The sequence below is a fragment of the Pterocles gutturalis genome, unplaced genomic scaffold, assembly GCF_000699245.1.
Source record: "Pterocles gutturalis isolate BGI_N339 unplaced genomic scaffold, ASM69924v1 scaffold5314, whole genome shotgun sequence".
Taxonomy (NCBI): domain Eukaryota; kingdom Metazoa; phylum Chordata; class Aves; order Pterocliformes; family Pteroclidae; genus Pterocles; species Pterocles gutturalis.
Window position 1 is genome coordinate 1 of NW_010127989.1, and position 16,459 is coordinate 16,459.

General features: G+C 39.6%; 1 protein-coding gene across 1 annotated transcript in view; it reads left to right on the top strand.

The window, feature by feature from the left end:
• Nucleotides 1-4,555: 4,555 nt before the first annotated feature.
• LOC104466122 (suppressor of tumorigenicity 7 protein homolog) overlaps nt 4,556-16,459 on the top strand; it is a 51,701-nt gene continuing 39,797 nt past the window's right edge. Inside the window, exons 1-5 of the mRNA XM_010079452.1 lie at nt 4,556-4,617; nt 5,183-5,298; nt 6,427-6,502; nt 8,779-8,933; nt 12,160-12,257. Coding sequence (XP_010077754.1) covers nt 4,556-4,617; nt 5,183-5,298; nt 6,427-6,502; nt 8,779-8,933; nt 12,160-12,257 — 507 coding nt within the window. The remainder of the gene's footprint in view (nt 4,618-5,182; nt 5,299-6,426; nt 6,503-8,778; nt 8,934-12,159; nt 12,258-16,459) is intronic.

Sequence of the window (16,459 nt, forward strand, 5' to 3'; positions counted from 1 at the left end):
GAACTTTGCTTCTCAAGGTTCCCGTGCCCTGGGTCGTTCAACGCGGGGGAGAATGTTCTTTATCTGCCCGAGGAGGGACGCAGTGGGCTGTTGGCAGATGCAGGACGACGCTGCTGGGTGGTGGCTGAGCGTCGGCTGCCTGGCCCGGGCGGGGTGGGGCGCCAGCCCCCCCTCCCAGCAGCACCCGCGTTTACCTCAGCCCAGGGTGCCAGGCTCGGCTCTTGCACAGCTGGGCATGCCTGGGGCGGCCTGCTGCAGGCCCGCGGTACAAATAACCGTTTTGTCCTGAGCCGTGAGACCAGATAAGGCTTCCTTTAGACTTGTTTTGTTGTCAAATAAAAGGAAGAGCTGCTTCATTAGCTGCTCTGGCTAATTATATCTCTCCAAATTCATGCAGTGCTTATTGCTCAGGCTGCATTGCCAGTGCGTCCATTCCCCCTTGTTCTGAACCCCCTGCTAGATTGCATGTGCTCTTTCTGCAATATCATTTCTAAAGGCAGGCACTTTTTTTTATTTAAAGTCTTTTGAATAAACTGAGATCGTAAAAAATAAAAACAGAAAAAGATGTTGGGAATGCCGGTCTGTATTTGCATTGCTTTATTGTTTAGATAATGTAAATGGTATGTAAACAACATTTGGATTCCACTGTAGTAAATGGAAGCACAGTGGCTTTTAATAGCTCAAGGGCTTGTTTTGTTCCTGACTCTGCTGCCAATTTGATTTGTGACTTTGGGCAATTCATAACACAGTTAGGTTTTAAAAAAGGCCTCCATTTTAGGGGCCCTGATTTCAGGCATTTGGGGCTCCATTTTGGTGCGCTTCCAGGCATTCACAGTCCCTATGAGTTGCAGTGCAAGGAGTAAGTGCTGAAAATCAGGCTGAAGGTGTCTGAGTCCAAGCTATTCAAGCCTTTAAAGCTGACCTTGACACTCTGGGGGTTCTTTTCCAGTGCATATGATTATTCTGTATTGAACATATGATTGAGAAGATAAGTTTTGAGAGCCTTACATGAGCGCTATAAATGTATATTTTTATTATGTAATTTTTATTATGCATTTACGTATTACTATAACGAATACAAATTTACTTGTCTGGTGAAAAAGACAATGTTCAATCAGAATAAATCAGCTCTTACGTAATAGAGGGAAGGATGTCAGTTTTGAACTGAGGCAGCTTGAGTCCTGTTACAGCTCTGCTGCAGGAGGACTATACTTGCAGATCACTTCATTCACGTCACAGGGTTTGGGATTCTGTTGAGGCACTTTGAGTCAGATGCCTGGTTGCCCAGGGATGGTTCTTCTGAGAGACAGGCCAGTCTGCTTAAAATGAATCAGCCCCCAAAATACTTAAATTTGGAAGCTGAAGAGGAGTTCCAGAAAACTTGTCTCCCTGCTTGTGTGACTCAGCAGGGAGTCACCTGGGGTGGATGAATTGAAAACTTGATGCCCATGAGTGATGAGGATGCTGAAATGCATCTTGCTGAGATGCAAAATGATGCTGGCTTGAGTTGGAGATACTCACCGAGTCAGAGCAGGAGCATCTTGGCTTGTGTTCCTTTCTCTGTAAAACACAGCTTACCTGTTTCAGCCCTAGCTTGGCATGCAGGTCATAATCATTAATATTGGAAATTAATTCAGCTTTCATTATGGATGTGCCCCTAGAATCAATTACAGTTTCATTAAATCTATTTCATTTGCAGGCTTTTAAAATATATCAGAATTAACAAGGGAGGAAAAGTAAATGAAAAAAACCAAATTCAGATATGAAGAAAACATTATTGTTTACAGTTGAGGTGCCTGTGTCTGCACCTGTCAAATTTTATTTCTGCTCTTCGGTATTCATGAAAACAAGCAAACAAAAATTAGCTTTGAACTCACAGATTAAATAAAATAGGTGGCCTGAAAAACCCTTGCTGCTGGCAATACTCAGTTGAGTATTTCTACTTAGGGAAGCCTCCGCATAGCACAGCAAATTCAGCTGTTGTCATTCCCATCTGAGCAGAGGCTGGGAATAGCAGCACTGCGTGGTCCAGGATATTAGATTTGGGTGAACTGGCAGAAAGCATGGGATGGCTTGGAAGCACCTGTGTGCACTCATCAGTGTGCTCAGTCACACTTCAGCAGCTCTGAAATAATTCCCAGCATTTTGAAGCAGAAGGCACAGTATTTTGACTAATGAAGTTCACCCGAGCACCTTGACTTTTCTGATATAAAGAAATAGTCAAGGAGTGTTTTGCTTTCAGTGCATTGGCACTCGAGTCTGTGAGTTATCACTCTCAGAGTGTCTCTGCATAGGGTGTCTGTATGGATAAGCGTGTTATTTGTGCCTTTGGAAAGATATTGCTGCTCAAAACATGATTATTGAACAAGGAGCCGAAAGGTTAATCTTCAGTAAATCCTAATTGCTTATATGAAATAAGGATATAATTATATAATTAGTTTGTAATGTGACAGAAAAGGCAACCTTTTCAGTTTACAATGCATTAACACTGGGATATTTTACTAGCCATCAAGGTGTATATGGCTTTTTCACTTGGCTCACTGTATTTTCCTATATAGATGTTTGGCTATGGTAGAATATTTCGGTAGATACCTTTTGTCTTCAGAAAGGTCAGAAAAATGGTTGTTGTACTGAGACCATAGTATCAGCAGATACCATGACAAAAGGAACAAAGAGCACATCATGTTTAACTGGCCAGACTGATGCCAAACTACTTCCAGGGCAGGAGGTGGTAATCAAGTCACTTTTTCACTTACCCTTTTTATTCCCCAGTTCTGCCTTTCCGTTCTACAGTGCTGAAGGACTGCGTACTTCATCTGAAGTATAACCACTTAAATAAGATGGGCAGAAAGAACGGTGTCACTGTGATCAAATAGTCGCTGCCTAATCTTGTTGGTTGCAAACAGAGTAAGCCAAGCCATTGAATTGTACCTCTGGAACTGAGACAGCTGATGTTGATTTAATATTTACGGTGGTTTGAAAGTCATGTTGTGTAAAAACTGTCAGATTGAAGCTTGTCAAACAGCCATGCATGCAACAGCATTCTGGCTGCACAGCAGAATGGCTGAATGTCAATCGAGCGCTTCAGCTGAGTAAACCGGTGGAGGTTTCTAATGTTAGCTACCTGCTGAAGCGGTTAGTTGAAAGATGCAGATGTATGATCAATGCACTCACTCTTCCCAAACGTCTTCTCATTCCTGTGTCTCTGTCCCGTGCACATGTTAGGTGATGTAGGCAGCAAGGTGAGGGTCCACCTCCTATGTCACTTGACTAGTTTTTGTGTAGCTGCGGGTGTCGTTATGTTAATGCAAATAATTTATGTAAAATGCTTTCTCTCTGTGCCACTTTAGCCTTATACTCAGAAGTGGGAGCTACATCCATGAGAAAAGAACTTGCTGTTCTGTATTTCTGTCTCTTTCTTTAATAGAACAGGCATAAAGGGAATAGGCATATACTTACCAGTGCTGTATGAAGTAGGGTGGATACTCTGCTGACTCAGTGTCCCACCAGAATACTGTTGCTGTGATCTCTTTAGAAACAATGTCACAAAATTTCATACAAGAAAATGTACTGGTTGACTTTTGGTGGTGGAAAGCAGCTGCTGAAATGCTGCGGGGCCAATGCTACTGGTGAGTTTTTGCAGAGCGCCGTGGGAGGGGTCACCCAGTAGCAGATCTGTGGTGGAACGACATACTGCCTCTCAGCAAGTCCTTGTGCAAATACTGGTTTTGGTTCTGGTCTTGCTTTCACTGGAGTGAATTCTCTTTGCTGAAATGAAGAGGACAAGTCTGGTGTTAAATTAAAGGAAGAAAATCCAGAATCAAGACACCACCTTTTCAGAAGCTCTAGAAATTGATTTTTGTTATTTTTTTTTTCCAGTTCGGTTCTGTTGTGGATTTTCTTATCTCTTCCTACCTGTAGCACGAGGAATTTGGAACTTCTTTCCCCCCTGAGAGAAATGTATGAAGTGCTTTTAGTGCTCCCAAACCTTTGCAATTCAATGAACTTTTCTCTGCCAATCAACTTCAGCATCCTTTGTCAACCTTGGGATGCTTATAACTTAAGAAAGGTCAGCAGATGTTGCCATGGATTTTTTACTTCCCAGGCTAAGGAGGAATTAAACTTGGCAACTGTAGCTGAGATTCTCACTGATTTACAGTATTAACTGGGCAGTGAAGTTTTTCTGTAGAAATAACAAGTCCACAGAGACTCAGTGCAATAACCCGGTGTGATCCCTCTTCAGTTCTGCATTATGGTAAATGTGAGGCTTGACACTAATCAGTATTATCTTTTCATCTGGCATTTGGAGATTTGTTAGTGGTTATTTGTCTGGAATTATTAAATTTGTTGACACTAATTTATAATGAAATTATTATTTAAAAAGGTAAGAACACTGTGGTTACCTGCCTCTCTATGTTCTTGACTTTTTTTTTCATTAGCACCTATAAGATATAAAAGTAATTTGACAAGGCTTATTAGAAAGTAACTGATTTTTCTGATAAACCTCAAATACCACTGTAATTTGGGAGAGGTTCATTATTGTGTGTTTCTGTTTATGACAGAATGCAAAGTCTGGCGAAATCCTTTAAATCTGTTCAGAGGAGCTGAATATAATCGGTAAGTGCTGCGATGTTACAGTTTCAGGCTTAGTACTGGGTTAAGGACCTTAACTGTACTTTTCCATTAATCTAACCTGGAGATGGATAAACAAAAACAAGTGCGGACACGTGCTCATGCCAAGTCTTTCTGTCATTTGTAAAATGTTTCTGAATGAAAAGGAATTTAAATTCATGCTCATGCACTTGTTATTTCTGCAATTTTTGGTGACCTTATAAAGAATGGAAAAACCTAGGTGCGGTGTACCTAGTACTGTTACTACAGTAATTCTGTTCAAATCAGTTATAGCAAACAACTTAATGAATTATATCTAGGTTTCATGTAGCCTTAATGTTTGAATATGTGTTAAAATTTCCAGTGCGTACTTTCCAACATCTTCATTAGCTTAGGTTCAGCTGCTGTCGCTCCATCACAGTCCAGTGAAATGCAATGTATTGGTTAGGAGATTGGCTGTGTGAACTTAGTGGCCAATGCCCATCTTTAACATCTAGGATTCTTTTCTAGATTCATTTTGCCAAATGTGACCTCATTAACAAAAATGTCTCTTGTGTTGGCATGCTTGCAGGTACACATGGGTAACAGGGAGAGAACCTTTGACTTACTACGATATGAATCTTTCAGCACAAGACCATCAGACATTCTTTACATGTGACACGGATCATTTACGGCCTGCAGACGCTAGTAAGAGACCTTGTGAACAAACATTTTTGCTAATAGGTTAATGATTGTTTTAAACTGATGCAAGAAAAATGCAGTCAGACATCAGTTCTCTGAGGTAGATAAGAAAAGGCAAAAGTTTGATCGTGGCTAGAAAGCCCTTGTTGTTGGATTTGTCGTATTCTACATCTGAACAAGTATCCATATAGGTATAAACTATTTTATTTGTGTCACTATTTTGTTCTACTTTTCTTGATGAAGTCATTCAAGGTACCACTTAAAGTGTAAAGACTTGTTTTTTCCTCCTGTTTCAGGCTTCAGTTTGCCTCCATCTGGAGTGTAGTATGTTGAGTTATATTATACAGGTGCCATATAGTCTATGCTGACAGAAGATAGAGAGCTTATGTGGAACTTGAATACTGTGTTTCATTCCCTGATGTAGTTAGAAGCTCTGTAAAAAATGGGAACACGTTTACAGCTGAATTTGATATTAGCAGCTTTAGTTGTCTTAAGCCTTTACTGCTAAGTCCATGTGCAGACTTTGGTTCTGCTGAAAATGTACAATTACTTTGATCGTCAGAATTTGCCTCTGAAGGAGCAAATTTTTTTTCTCTTAGGCAAGGAGAGATACTGACAGTTGGGTGCTCCATTCTGAAAGCACAATCACAAAGGAGAACATACTGTGCTTTTTTGACACGTGATAAACATGAATCCTATTTTCTGAACTCAATGGGCTGATTATGAGGTGGTTGGTTAGCCTAGATGTTGTTTCCATTTAACATTCACCTAAAGGAACAGCACAGTAAGGAAATAGAATAAGAATACAACCTATCCTTGTATTCTTTTGTGCCCTGTGGAATCTGCTACCTCTAGAGGAAAAAGCTGCTTGTCACCTCATGTGACAGTGCAGATGGCATGATCTCTCGGCCAGATTTTCCCATCGAAAAAAGGTTTAATTAAATGAAAGAATAAAGCTGAGTATTTGGGACAAAAGCTCATGTTGATTATGTATCTTTTAAGTGATCACTGGCCTCTTTGAAATGCTCTGGAGTGAGTCAGGCTGAGAGTAATAAGTTCTGTTTTTACAGTGCAGTAGATTTGCCTTGTTAATGCTGTAATGACTGATAAGCCCCTGTTCTGTTTATTGACTAGTAATGCAAAAAGCCTGGAGAGAGAGAAACCCCCAAGCCCGAATTTCTGCAGCACATGAAGCTTTGGAATTGAATGAGTGAGTGGCAACAACATTAACATTTATTTCCTGTCATTTAAAAATCCATTTGATGATAGCTTAAGGCAGGGGGTTTGCTACAGTAATTTTTAACCATGATTACAGGGCTGTCACAGGAAAGCTACAATAGGAGAAAAAAGGCACAGCTGCATGTTGTGCTAGCCACCCAGAAGATTGTTAGGACAGTGATGACAATGGGAGTCTTCCCATTGATGTCAGTGGGCTTTGGGTTAGCATAGCGAAGTGTTAATTAAGTTGCCTCCTGATGAGCATATGAAATATGCATTTGTGGGATGGAGAGTTCCCTTTTGGATTTCTCAATCATCCTGAACAGAGGCAAGAGAGAAGGGACTCATAAACACCTTCTGAAATATTCATTTCATAGTGTGAGAAAATATGATGTAATTTTCTGTGACTTTTCAGTCTTTGAGTCCGAAATATATTTTCTCAGTGAGAAGTGTAGTATTCTGAGATCCCACAATAAACTCAGTGCTGTGATGCTTTACTGGCATGGCAAGCTGTATGAATGTTGCCAAAGTGCATAAAGCAGATAGAGTCCCTTAGGTTGCTGTCAGAGATTACTACATTCTAGAATTCCATATAATGCCTTACGGATTGTCCTTCATGTGTTTCAGCAGAAGGACAGAAATAATTGTTTGTTCCTGGACAGCAGTTTAACTGAGAGAGCCTGTAGCACAAAAGGCTTTTGCAGAAGTGAGCTATAAGCCTATCCTGTTCTAGTCGCATATCACAGAATCACAGAATGGTTTTGAATATCGCCAAGGATGGAGACTCCACAACCTCCCTGGACAACCTGTGCCAGTGCTCAGTCGCCCTCACAGTAGAAAAGTGTTTCCTGATGGTCAGATGGAGCCTTCTGTGTTTTAGTTTGTGCCCACTGCCTCTGGTCCAGTCACCACAAAGAAGAGCCTGGCTCTGTCCTCTTTGCACTCTTACTTCCGGTATCTACAAACGTTGATGAGATCCCCCTTGAGCCTTCTCTTCTCCAGGCTGAACAGTCCCAGCTCTTGCAGCCTTTCCTCAAATGTGAGATGCTCCAGTCCCTTAATGATCTTCATGGCCCTTCGCTGGACTCTCTCCACTATGTCCATATCTCTCTTGTACTGGGGAGCCCAGAACTGGACGCAACATTCAAGATGTGGCCTCACCAGTTCTGAGCAGAGTGGAAGGATCACTTCCCTCGATCTGCTGGCAACACTCCTCCTAATGCAGCTCACGATACCATTCGCCCTCTTTGCTGGAAGGGCACATTGCTGGCTCACATTGAACTTGGTGTCCATCAGGACTCCCAAGTTCTTTTCTGACAAGCTGTATTCCAGCTGGCTGGCCCACAGCAAGTACTGGTGCCTGGAATCTTGTTTTCACCCAGACCTGTTGTTTCCTATTCCTCAGCTAATGCCTTTGTGAAATGCAGCTAGAGCCAGCTGCAGCCCAATTCTATTTCTTTATGAAGAATAACCTCATCAGCAGTGTGCTTTGTATCGGAAAGAAGTCAACAAGCTATATCCCACATAACTTCAGCTGCTAAAAATGTGGCCATCGAGTTTAAAGTAGCTGCCTGGGCTCCCTTTATGGTCAATGAGAGAGGCACCTCCATTCAGGAATTCACCGTATTCTTAGATAGATGCTTAAACATGTGAAACGAATGGCTTTGTGAAGATATTTCTTGATGGAGGTGGAGTGGCACAGACAGTGAAGAGATCTAAATTAGACAGCTAAAAGCTGGTTGAAGTGACTCCCACCATGCATTTCACCTTTCTGTGTATTACTAAAGCTATTTTCCTCTTTGAGGGTCATGGTGGTGGTGTTGTTTTTTTTTGTTTGTTTTGTTTTTTAATCTCTACAATTACATTTATAATCTATTCTTTGCATATGGCAAGTGTTACAGGTCTATTGATTCTTTTCATACCATTACAGTAATGGAGACATGTTATTCTAAAACAGTAGTGCATAAAACTAGTCTTGGTTTCCAGAAGGAGTTTTAGTGATGTAGCCCATGATCAGTGGGGCAGTGCTTTACTTTCTGGGGCAGTTGTCAGCAGTAGATTTACTCAAGTGGCTGAGTGATACAGTACATACAAATGAGAGTCATGGTCTGGTTGCCAGAGTATTACTCATCAGAATAGTTCATCACAACTATTATATGGACAAAACTCCATTGCTTCTGTATTTGGTACATCCTTGCCAGTCTGCATGTCTGAATAGCTTTTAATTTGTGCAACTTTCTCATGGTTTTTCCTCTGATATTTTTGTAGGTGTGCTACTGCCTATATTCTCTTGGCCGAAGAGGAAGCAACAACAATTGTAGAAGCAGAGAAGCTGTTCAAGCAAGCTCTGAAAGCTGGAGAGGGCTGTTACAGGCGCAGTCAGCAGTTACAGCACCATGGTGCCCAGTATGAAGCCCAACACAGTAAGTTTCTTTGGAGGGAATAGCCATTTCTAAAGGGAAAGAAGTTCTGGGGAGTTCTTTGGTTTTTGGTTTTCTTTTTTCCCCTCTCAAAACTAGGTACTCAGTATTTAACATTGGCTGGAATATGGTCAGGCTATTCTGACCATATTTTTTTGCTTGATTCTGTTGCTGGGCTAGCAATGCTCAGATTACAGATGCACCTTTTCTTTGTTGTGGCAGAAAATATTGTAGCATGTACTTAACAGAAAAGAAAAGGTAGCAGAGCCAAAAGAGGTCTGAAATTCAGCAAATGCTTGTCACTGTTTTAGGAAGTTGCACTGAAGTGCCTTTAGCCATTTTGAAAAAGTGGGCTCATGTTGTGAAAAGGCAGTAAAAATGATGGAAACAGGAGTGAAGTGATGATTTACCAGCTTTTTTCTGTCAGCTGTGAGGGTAAATACATACACCACATTGTTCTGTGTAAAAGTTAATGAGACCCATTAACCGACATGACATTTGAAAAGTTAGTTGCATACATTAAGAAAGGTCACAGAAGCATAAAAATTAACAACTGGAATAATACAGTGCTCTAATTGAAAGTATAGATTTTTTTTCCTAAATTTTTAATAAGCAGATTTAGCTGCTGTGATGATACTTATTAGATGCTTTTTAAACCTAAGAAAATACATAAGAGTTCACTGCTGGTAAATGAACAAAAAACTAAATAAAGCAATCAGTCTAGGTTATTTCTAGTCTACAATGGCTACCTCAGGCAAAAATAATACCAATTAAGTACGTAAGTGCAAGCACTAACATACTCTGGGCATCTGCACGTTTCTCAGGACCTGAATTCACAGCCTCTGGCTATCTCATAATTTGAAGATTGCTGGTAAAAATTGTACATAGTGAAATTGTCTGTGATCTCTGGTTTCAAAAGTGTACACAAGTCTGTACCTGAAAACCTGAGGTTTTATAAAGGTTAGGGGTAGTTTTTTAAACATTTGTTGGTTATAAGATGATGTTTAGGATGATTTGCTTATTTCTGGTGAAAATAAAAATGTAGAGCAGCTGAGCCCTTGAAGCAATTTTCAGACTCTAACAGGCGTATGGTTGCCTGTGAAACCTTAATTTGTGCACTCAATCCATCCTGCGTGCAGAAAATGACAGTGATTCTATGAAAAATGCACAGTAAGAGTAATTAAACACTGTCACAATGCTTATGTCTAAGGTCATCTGGTTAAGTTTGTGCAGACAAATGTAAGTATGGTATTTTTGTAACCTGCGTGTGATAGATGGCTACTATCATCATCAAATTTGACACCCTGAACCTTCAGTATTACAGCAGAGAAAGTAACCAGTTGAATCACAAAATTAAGTGCATTGCCACAGAGCAGGAGGGGTTGAAAAGTGACTGCCAGCTCTTGACTGTGGCTTCCAGAGGGGCTTGAGGAGGGGCTAGATTGTTGTACTTCTCTATACCACCCTGCCTCCCCTTGATGATGTCAATGTACGCCCACAGAAGTTAGAGAAGTTCCAGCTTCAGATGGTGCCTTGGACACAGGGGCTTCAAGTAGGATTCTCTTCATTATATGCTGGACTTCTGCATGGTGTAGAAAGGCGTGGAGCTCAGCTCCCTTTAGAGAGGGAGGACCATGGACAGATGTGTTGCAGTTCCATGGTTCTGAGATGTCTGTCATTCTACTTCTGGTCCTTGAAGTTGACTTTGGGATGAAAAGTGTGCATTTCATCTTTTACAGGTGAAAAACACTATGTAATTTCTTGAACAACAGCATATCGCTCTATGTTTCTGTTTATTCATGTGTTCCATCTCCTTTGTACAGTATTTTATGTTACACTGTGAATTTAAAAAGTAAATAATGACTTTGAGTACCCAACTTAACCTCTTTCAAAAGGTACTATTTTGTAGAAAGCACCTTGGGGTGCTTTCATGAGCACGTTCTTTATAAGGTGGCTCATGTTAGTCACCCAAATCATTAGTCACCTCAGAAAAATTTTGGCCTGAAAGGTTATCTTGATTTCATAGTAAGTAAATGTCTTTTGACTGTTCTTTCTGAAAAGACTTATTGTTTATTAAAGACTAAATTGTTTATTAAATATATAGAAATCAATACAGAGATAAGAAATTACATAATATAAAATAGAGCCAAAGAAATTCCTTCCCTCCCTTATTTCTTTTTCTTCTAAAGGCAGACCTTTCAACTTGCTGCTTAATCTATCTGAAAATTGTAATCACAGGTTTAAAACAATTTGTAGGTACTTGGGATGTTTTCGGTGCACATCTTGTTCTTATTATGAAAAACTTGAAAATGTTAGAAACAGACTAAGATCTTTACAGACTGCATACTATATACAAAGATAATTTTTAGCAGGTGTCTTATATTTTCAAGATATGGTAATTTTATAGGTGATTAGCTGTCCACTCATTTCCTATTGGTCAAGAAGCATGTTAAGAGTTCATATTGGAATTATAGGGAAGAGAATGAGAAGTGAAACAAGAAGGAATTCCCCAAGAGAATAATTATTGGAGCTGTTTAGTTTCTGTTATCTTTGCTGTTAGGCCATCTTCTAGCACATAGGACTGTCATATCTGAGACATGTTAATTTGCTGTCCATAATCCATGGAGTGAGGAATTTGAAGATGATAATTGGGTGGCAAGTAAAGACTGTAAACAGAAAGTTCAGGGTATACTTCTTTTCTTCTAATCATTAAGAAAAAGACGGAGGATGAGGATTTGTTTTGATACATCTCCTGTTAACAAGCACGTACATCATAACTTAAAAAAGGCAGGATATAATGTGCACTTTCATGGATGCCCTTGTTTTAACCATTTATGTGAATTGGTAAGTAATTTAATGCTGTGTGTGTGACCAGTTTTGTGTCAATGTTAACTTCATAGGGGTTTTATGTCCCTCACTTGATTGCTTGGTGGTCTGTATTATCATTCTCTGTACCTTCAAATCTGCTTATATTTCATAGGTGTAAGGCCAACCCATGGGTCCTTATTTATAACACTCTATATCTGGAGTAATGCCACTGATTTCAGTGATGTTATGCCACATTGAAGTCATCAGTATATTTTTTTAATTAAAATGATTGTGAAAGCATTGATAATAGCAAATAACAAAAAATGGCAAGAAAACTATGTTTTCTTTTGTGTTGGAATATTAAACGAACCTTTGTTGTATCTTTTTTATCTTAATGCTGTTTCTTTTTCCTCTTACACAGGAAGGGACACCAATGTGTTAGTTTATATTAAGAGGAGGCTGGCAATGTGTGCAAGAAAGCTGGGAAGGACCAGGGAAGCAGTGAAAATGATGAGAGATGTGAGTTTGGATTTGTGTCGCATCTGATACTTAGATAATAGTAGCATAGAAATGATACGCATTTGCTTACAAGTTAGCATCCAAAAAAAAGCACTGCTGATAGTTGTTTTGTGTGTGTAATGTACATAAAGATTAAGTTAAGAGATAATTTTATTTATAAGGTTGCAAAAGCGACACTATGAAGTTGTAAAGTACCAGATGGATGGTTGCCCATACAGACTGAATTTCCCATCCTGGTACATGTGCAATGGAGTGCAGTCTATTTGATGATGAAGTTACTAACATTTTTTCTGAAGCATGTAATGAATGCCACTAACTTAAACAGGTCTTAAGTATTCAGTTTCGTCCTTGCAAAGCTGCAGTTTTGCTTTGTGCATTGTTTATGTCACACTATTCAGACCTGAGGACAGTGTTATTCATTCATGCAAAACCTATTACTGAGAAGTCAAAACCAAGTAATTAATCTATAATGAACTGATTTCCCTCTGAGATGGGGGATGACTGTTTCCCTGTTTTGTATGCGGGGGAACTGCCAATGGTAGTCATAAGTAAGCGACAAAGGTACAAATTTGAAACACCAAACAGTAGCTATTTTGGGGATAGCAGAAGGGGCAGTTGTCCACATAAGGCATTGCATATGTTTCAAGTATGTAAAATCCCCAAGTTTAGAGATACCTGTGAATGTCCAGCATTTCTTCAAGTGAGATCCTCTGGGTGCAGATTAAAAACACAATTCTTTGATGAGGTGACCTGCCTCACCCAAGGGACCAAGTCTGTGACAGAAGGAGGAATAGAGCCCTAGAGCTCTGGGCAAATGACTGTAAAACTGCTTACCAGTTTCCTGTGTTCTCCTTTATTACAGTTTGTTTTCTGGTTCCCACAGAAGTGAGGTAGAGATTAATCCGGCAAGATACAGAGTCCTGCAAGTTAAGCTGAAGGACCTAAATTTGAAATGGACAAAATAGAATCCCACACCAGAATGAAGCACCTGTGAAGTGTGCTTTAGGCAGCTCAGATGAATGGTCCCAAAACCTGCCTAGTGAAAAGGAAAATTCTCGCTGCAGGTCAGTGGGAATTTTAATGTAAAAAGGCAAGTGAGTTTCTCTGGTGCTTAGGCACCTGCATCAACGGCAGTAGGGCAAGTATGTCTGCCAGCTTGGAATCCAGCATCTTCTCTGGAACTGGGGCGCTTATGAATATTTTTTGAAAACATTGAGCAGCGCTCATCATAATAATGCAGCTCCTCTTCCTAAATAATCTACCAGATGGCAAGTGGTGAGTAACTTTGTTTCCTGTCTCTAGCTGGGGCTTTTCAGGCACACAACTCTCATTCCCCAGAATCAGTAGGCTCCCAAACAAAGGTGTTGAAAAACAACTTGACAAAAACCCAGCCATTGTACAGCTAGGAGTGTGAGAAAGAGGGACAGGGAAGAAAGACCTGCTTTTGCAGTGCTGTGGTCAGCTGGGAGAATGTTGATTTCAAAAATGCTGTTTTCAGTCCAGGCAGTTCCACTGATTCGTCATGAGTTTTGTTACACAGCCACCCTGGGACAAATACTGAAATGTTTGGGGGCAAACATTGGAATTGTAAGTTCTGGCATGAATATACAAGAAAGATAAAATTTTGGATTTCACATTCAAATGTCACACATCATAACTATGGCAACTTCTGGAGCTTACTATGGACTGCTGAATGTGTTTTGTGATTTGTAGATAGGGCTACATGGAACAGATACTCTGAAGCCTTTTTCTGCTGATGTCAATATGTATGGTTAATTGTATATGCAGAGCACTGGATCCAAGGACTCAGGTGGTCCATCTAACCCTAAGTTTCTTACACAAAGTGAGACCCAGAATGCTTTGTTTATAATTAATGGCTTATTCTGTCACTAGAAAGAGAACTGTGTGTTGTTGAAGTTAAGTACAATGTGGATCTCTAAACGCAACGATTTTAGGGAGACCCAAAGTCATAATTTATTAGACAACTGAAGGATGGAAAACACTCTCCTCAATAAGAATGTTTTGCTAAAATGAAGGGACTGGATGCAAGACAAAAGAGGTATAAAGATAGAATTTCAGCTGCTAGAGCTTCAACTCAGATCAATGCATTCTGTATTTTTCCACAGACAGACACTGAGCAAAATCCTCAGAACTGAATTTAGATGCCTCTAGAGCTCTTCACTGTGAGCAAAGCAGAGCTGAGAATTAGCAGGTCCCTAGATTAAATATAAAAGCAGCAGTATCTCTAGGTCACAACTCCAGTACACTGGGAGCAAGAGTAGGGTCAAATCAGCTTTGGAGATGCTTTTCTTGGCTGACTTGGAGCTACTTTTTTCTGATGAATGCATATCCTCCATTTCTTCATAGAAGACGTAAATAATATACTTATGAAGAAGGTTGAAGAACGTGAATGTGTCATGGAAGGTTTCTATGTGATTGATGAGGGAGGAGATTAATTTATTCACTGTAAAAAGAATATGAAAAATATGTTGGCTGGGTACTGCTGAATCTAGCATCAGGGGACAGAGGGCGGAGGTCCTGTTTGTGTTTGAAAGATTGAAAACAGATTTCTCAAGACATTGAACATGATGGAAATGAAGTGTTAGGAGGCTCATGACATCATCCGGGAAATACGATTGGGATGTAGTGAGTCTTTGCCACTTTGAAAAACTAAAATATTTGAGAGTGTTTAATTCATTGCATATATGAGGCCATCTTGAGGACATTAATGATGGATTAGGTTGTCTTGAATTTTATGTAAGAAAAGACCAAGATCCTGCTTAAAACACCTTAATGGAAAGAAATGGGCTGCTGGTGACTTAAAAAATATTTTTATTTTGTGGTAATATACACTACTGATAGGAAATTCGTACTCTTTAATATTATATTGAAGATTTTTTTTAAAACCAGGGTTTTGGTTTAGCCTGTTTAAAAATTGTTTAAAGACAGGAGTTTTTTAATTTTAAAAAAATGGGTAGGAATTTCTGTTGCTTCTGTGATTGATTTTGAGATAGTATTTTGTTGCTGGCTTTGCTGCTTGGATGTCATTCATTTAGTTGACTTGAATTCATAAGAATTACAAATCTGTAATTTTCATTGAAGCATGAAATTGAATCATACATAGGTGTTGCTTTTGCTTGTATTTCTGATGATAATTATTTACTATATTTTGCTATAGAAACCAGCAGCTGTCACTATTTGTATATATTGAGTTAACTTGTGATTTTATTTTGATTAGTGTATTGTTGGACTAACTCCACTAGTCAACAGAGTTATTCCAGTTTTATTCCTGTTTATACAGAGCATGATATGGTCTGTGAAGGAACTAGATCACTTTTACTGTCCCTGAGGAGAAAGTCTGCCATGCTGGTTGTTTTGTTTGTTGTGCTGATTATGTTAGGAGGATTTAAACTAGTTTGCTCTAAACAACGTTGGAAAATTTGGTATGTGCAGAGATGAAAGGCCTTAATGGTCTTATCTGCTGAGAAATTACTCTTCAGATCACAATAAAGGACATAGAAGTCTAATTCCATGTATCTAGCTAGCTCTGAGAACCTTGCTGAGAATATTTCAGTTGGATGTGTTCGTGTGTTCATCTCAGTGCCTGGTTCTGGTCTCTAAATGTGTATTTTGTGTCACAGGAGATACTAAGGAATTATCAGCACCTAAACAGCTTGTATTGTTAGAGTGCTGCATGTGTGTCAGTGGGCTGCGTGATAAGTTGTTTAAACACTCTGTCTGCCTTGAGCATTTAAAATGGTTTAAGAGGTTACGTTACTTGAAGGCTTCAAAAGGGTACTCAACCATACTAAATCAATTTGAATTATATTGGTAGGTTGGGTTTTTGTCTTTATATGACCAGTGGTATTAGTGATTTTTGCTGGTATGATGGTTCTGCAAATCTAGCATACTTTCTTGGGAACCTCTTTTGCTGGGCGTGGAATTAGGTTTTCTGTTCAATATTCTTTTGAATTCTGTGTTCTTGTGTGCAATGCTGATTTGCTCTCAGTGCGAATACATAGCCAGGACAGTGTTCTGCACCATGAATTGTCAAGCTGTGTGAAAGAGAGTACTAATGGCAAATAAAGATGTTACGATCTCTAGCAACTTAACAACACGATGTCTGCAGCTACTTGCATCGGCAGCCACTGTCTGTTTCCCCCAAATACTTCTGTGCTTGAGGCAAGGATTAATGAGTCAGA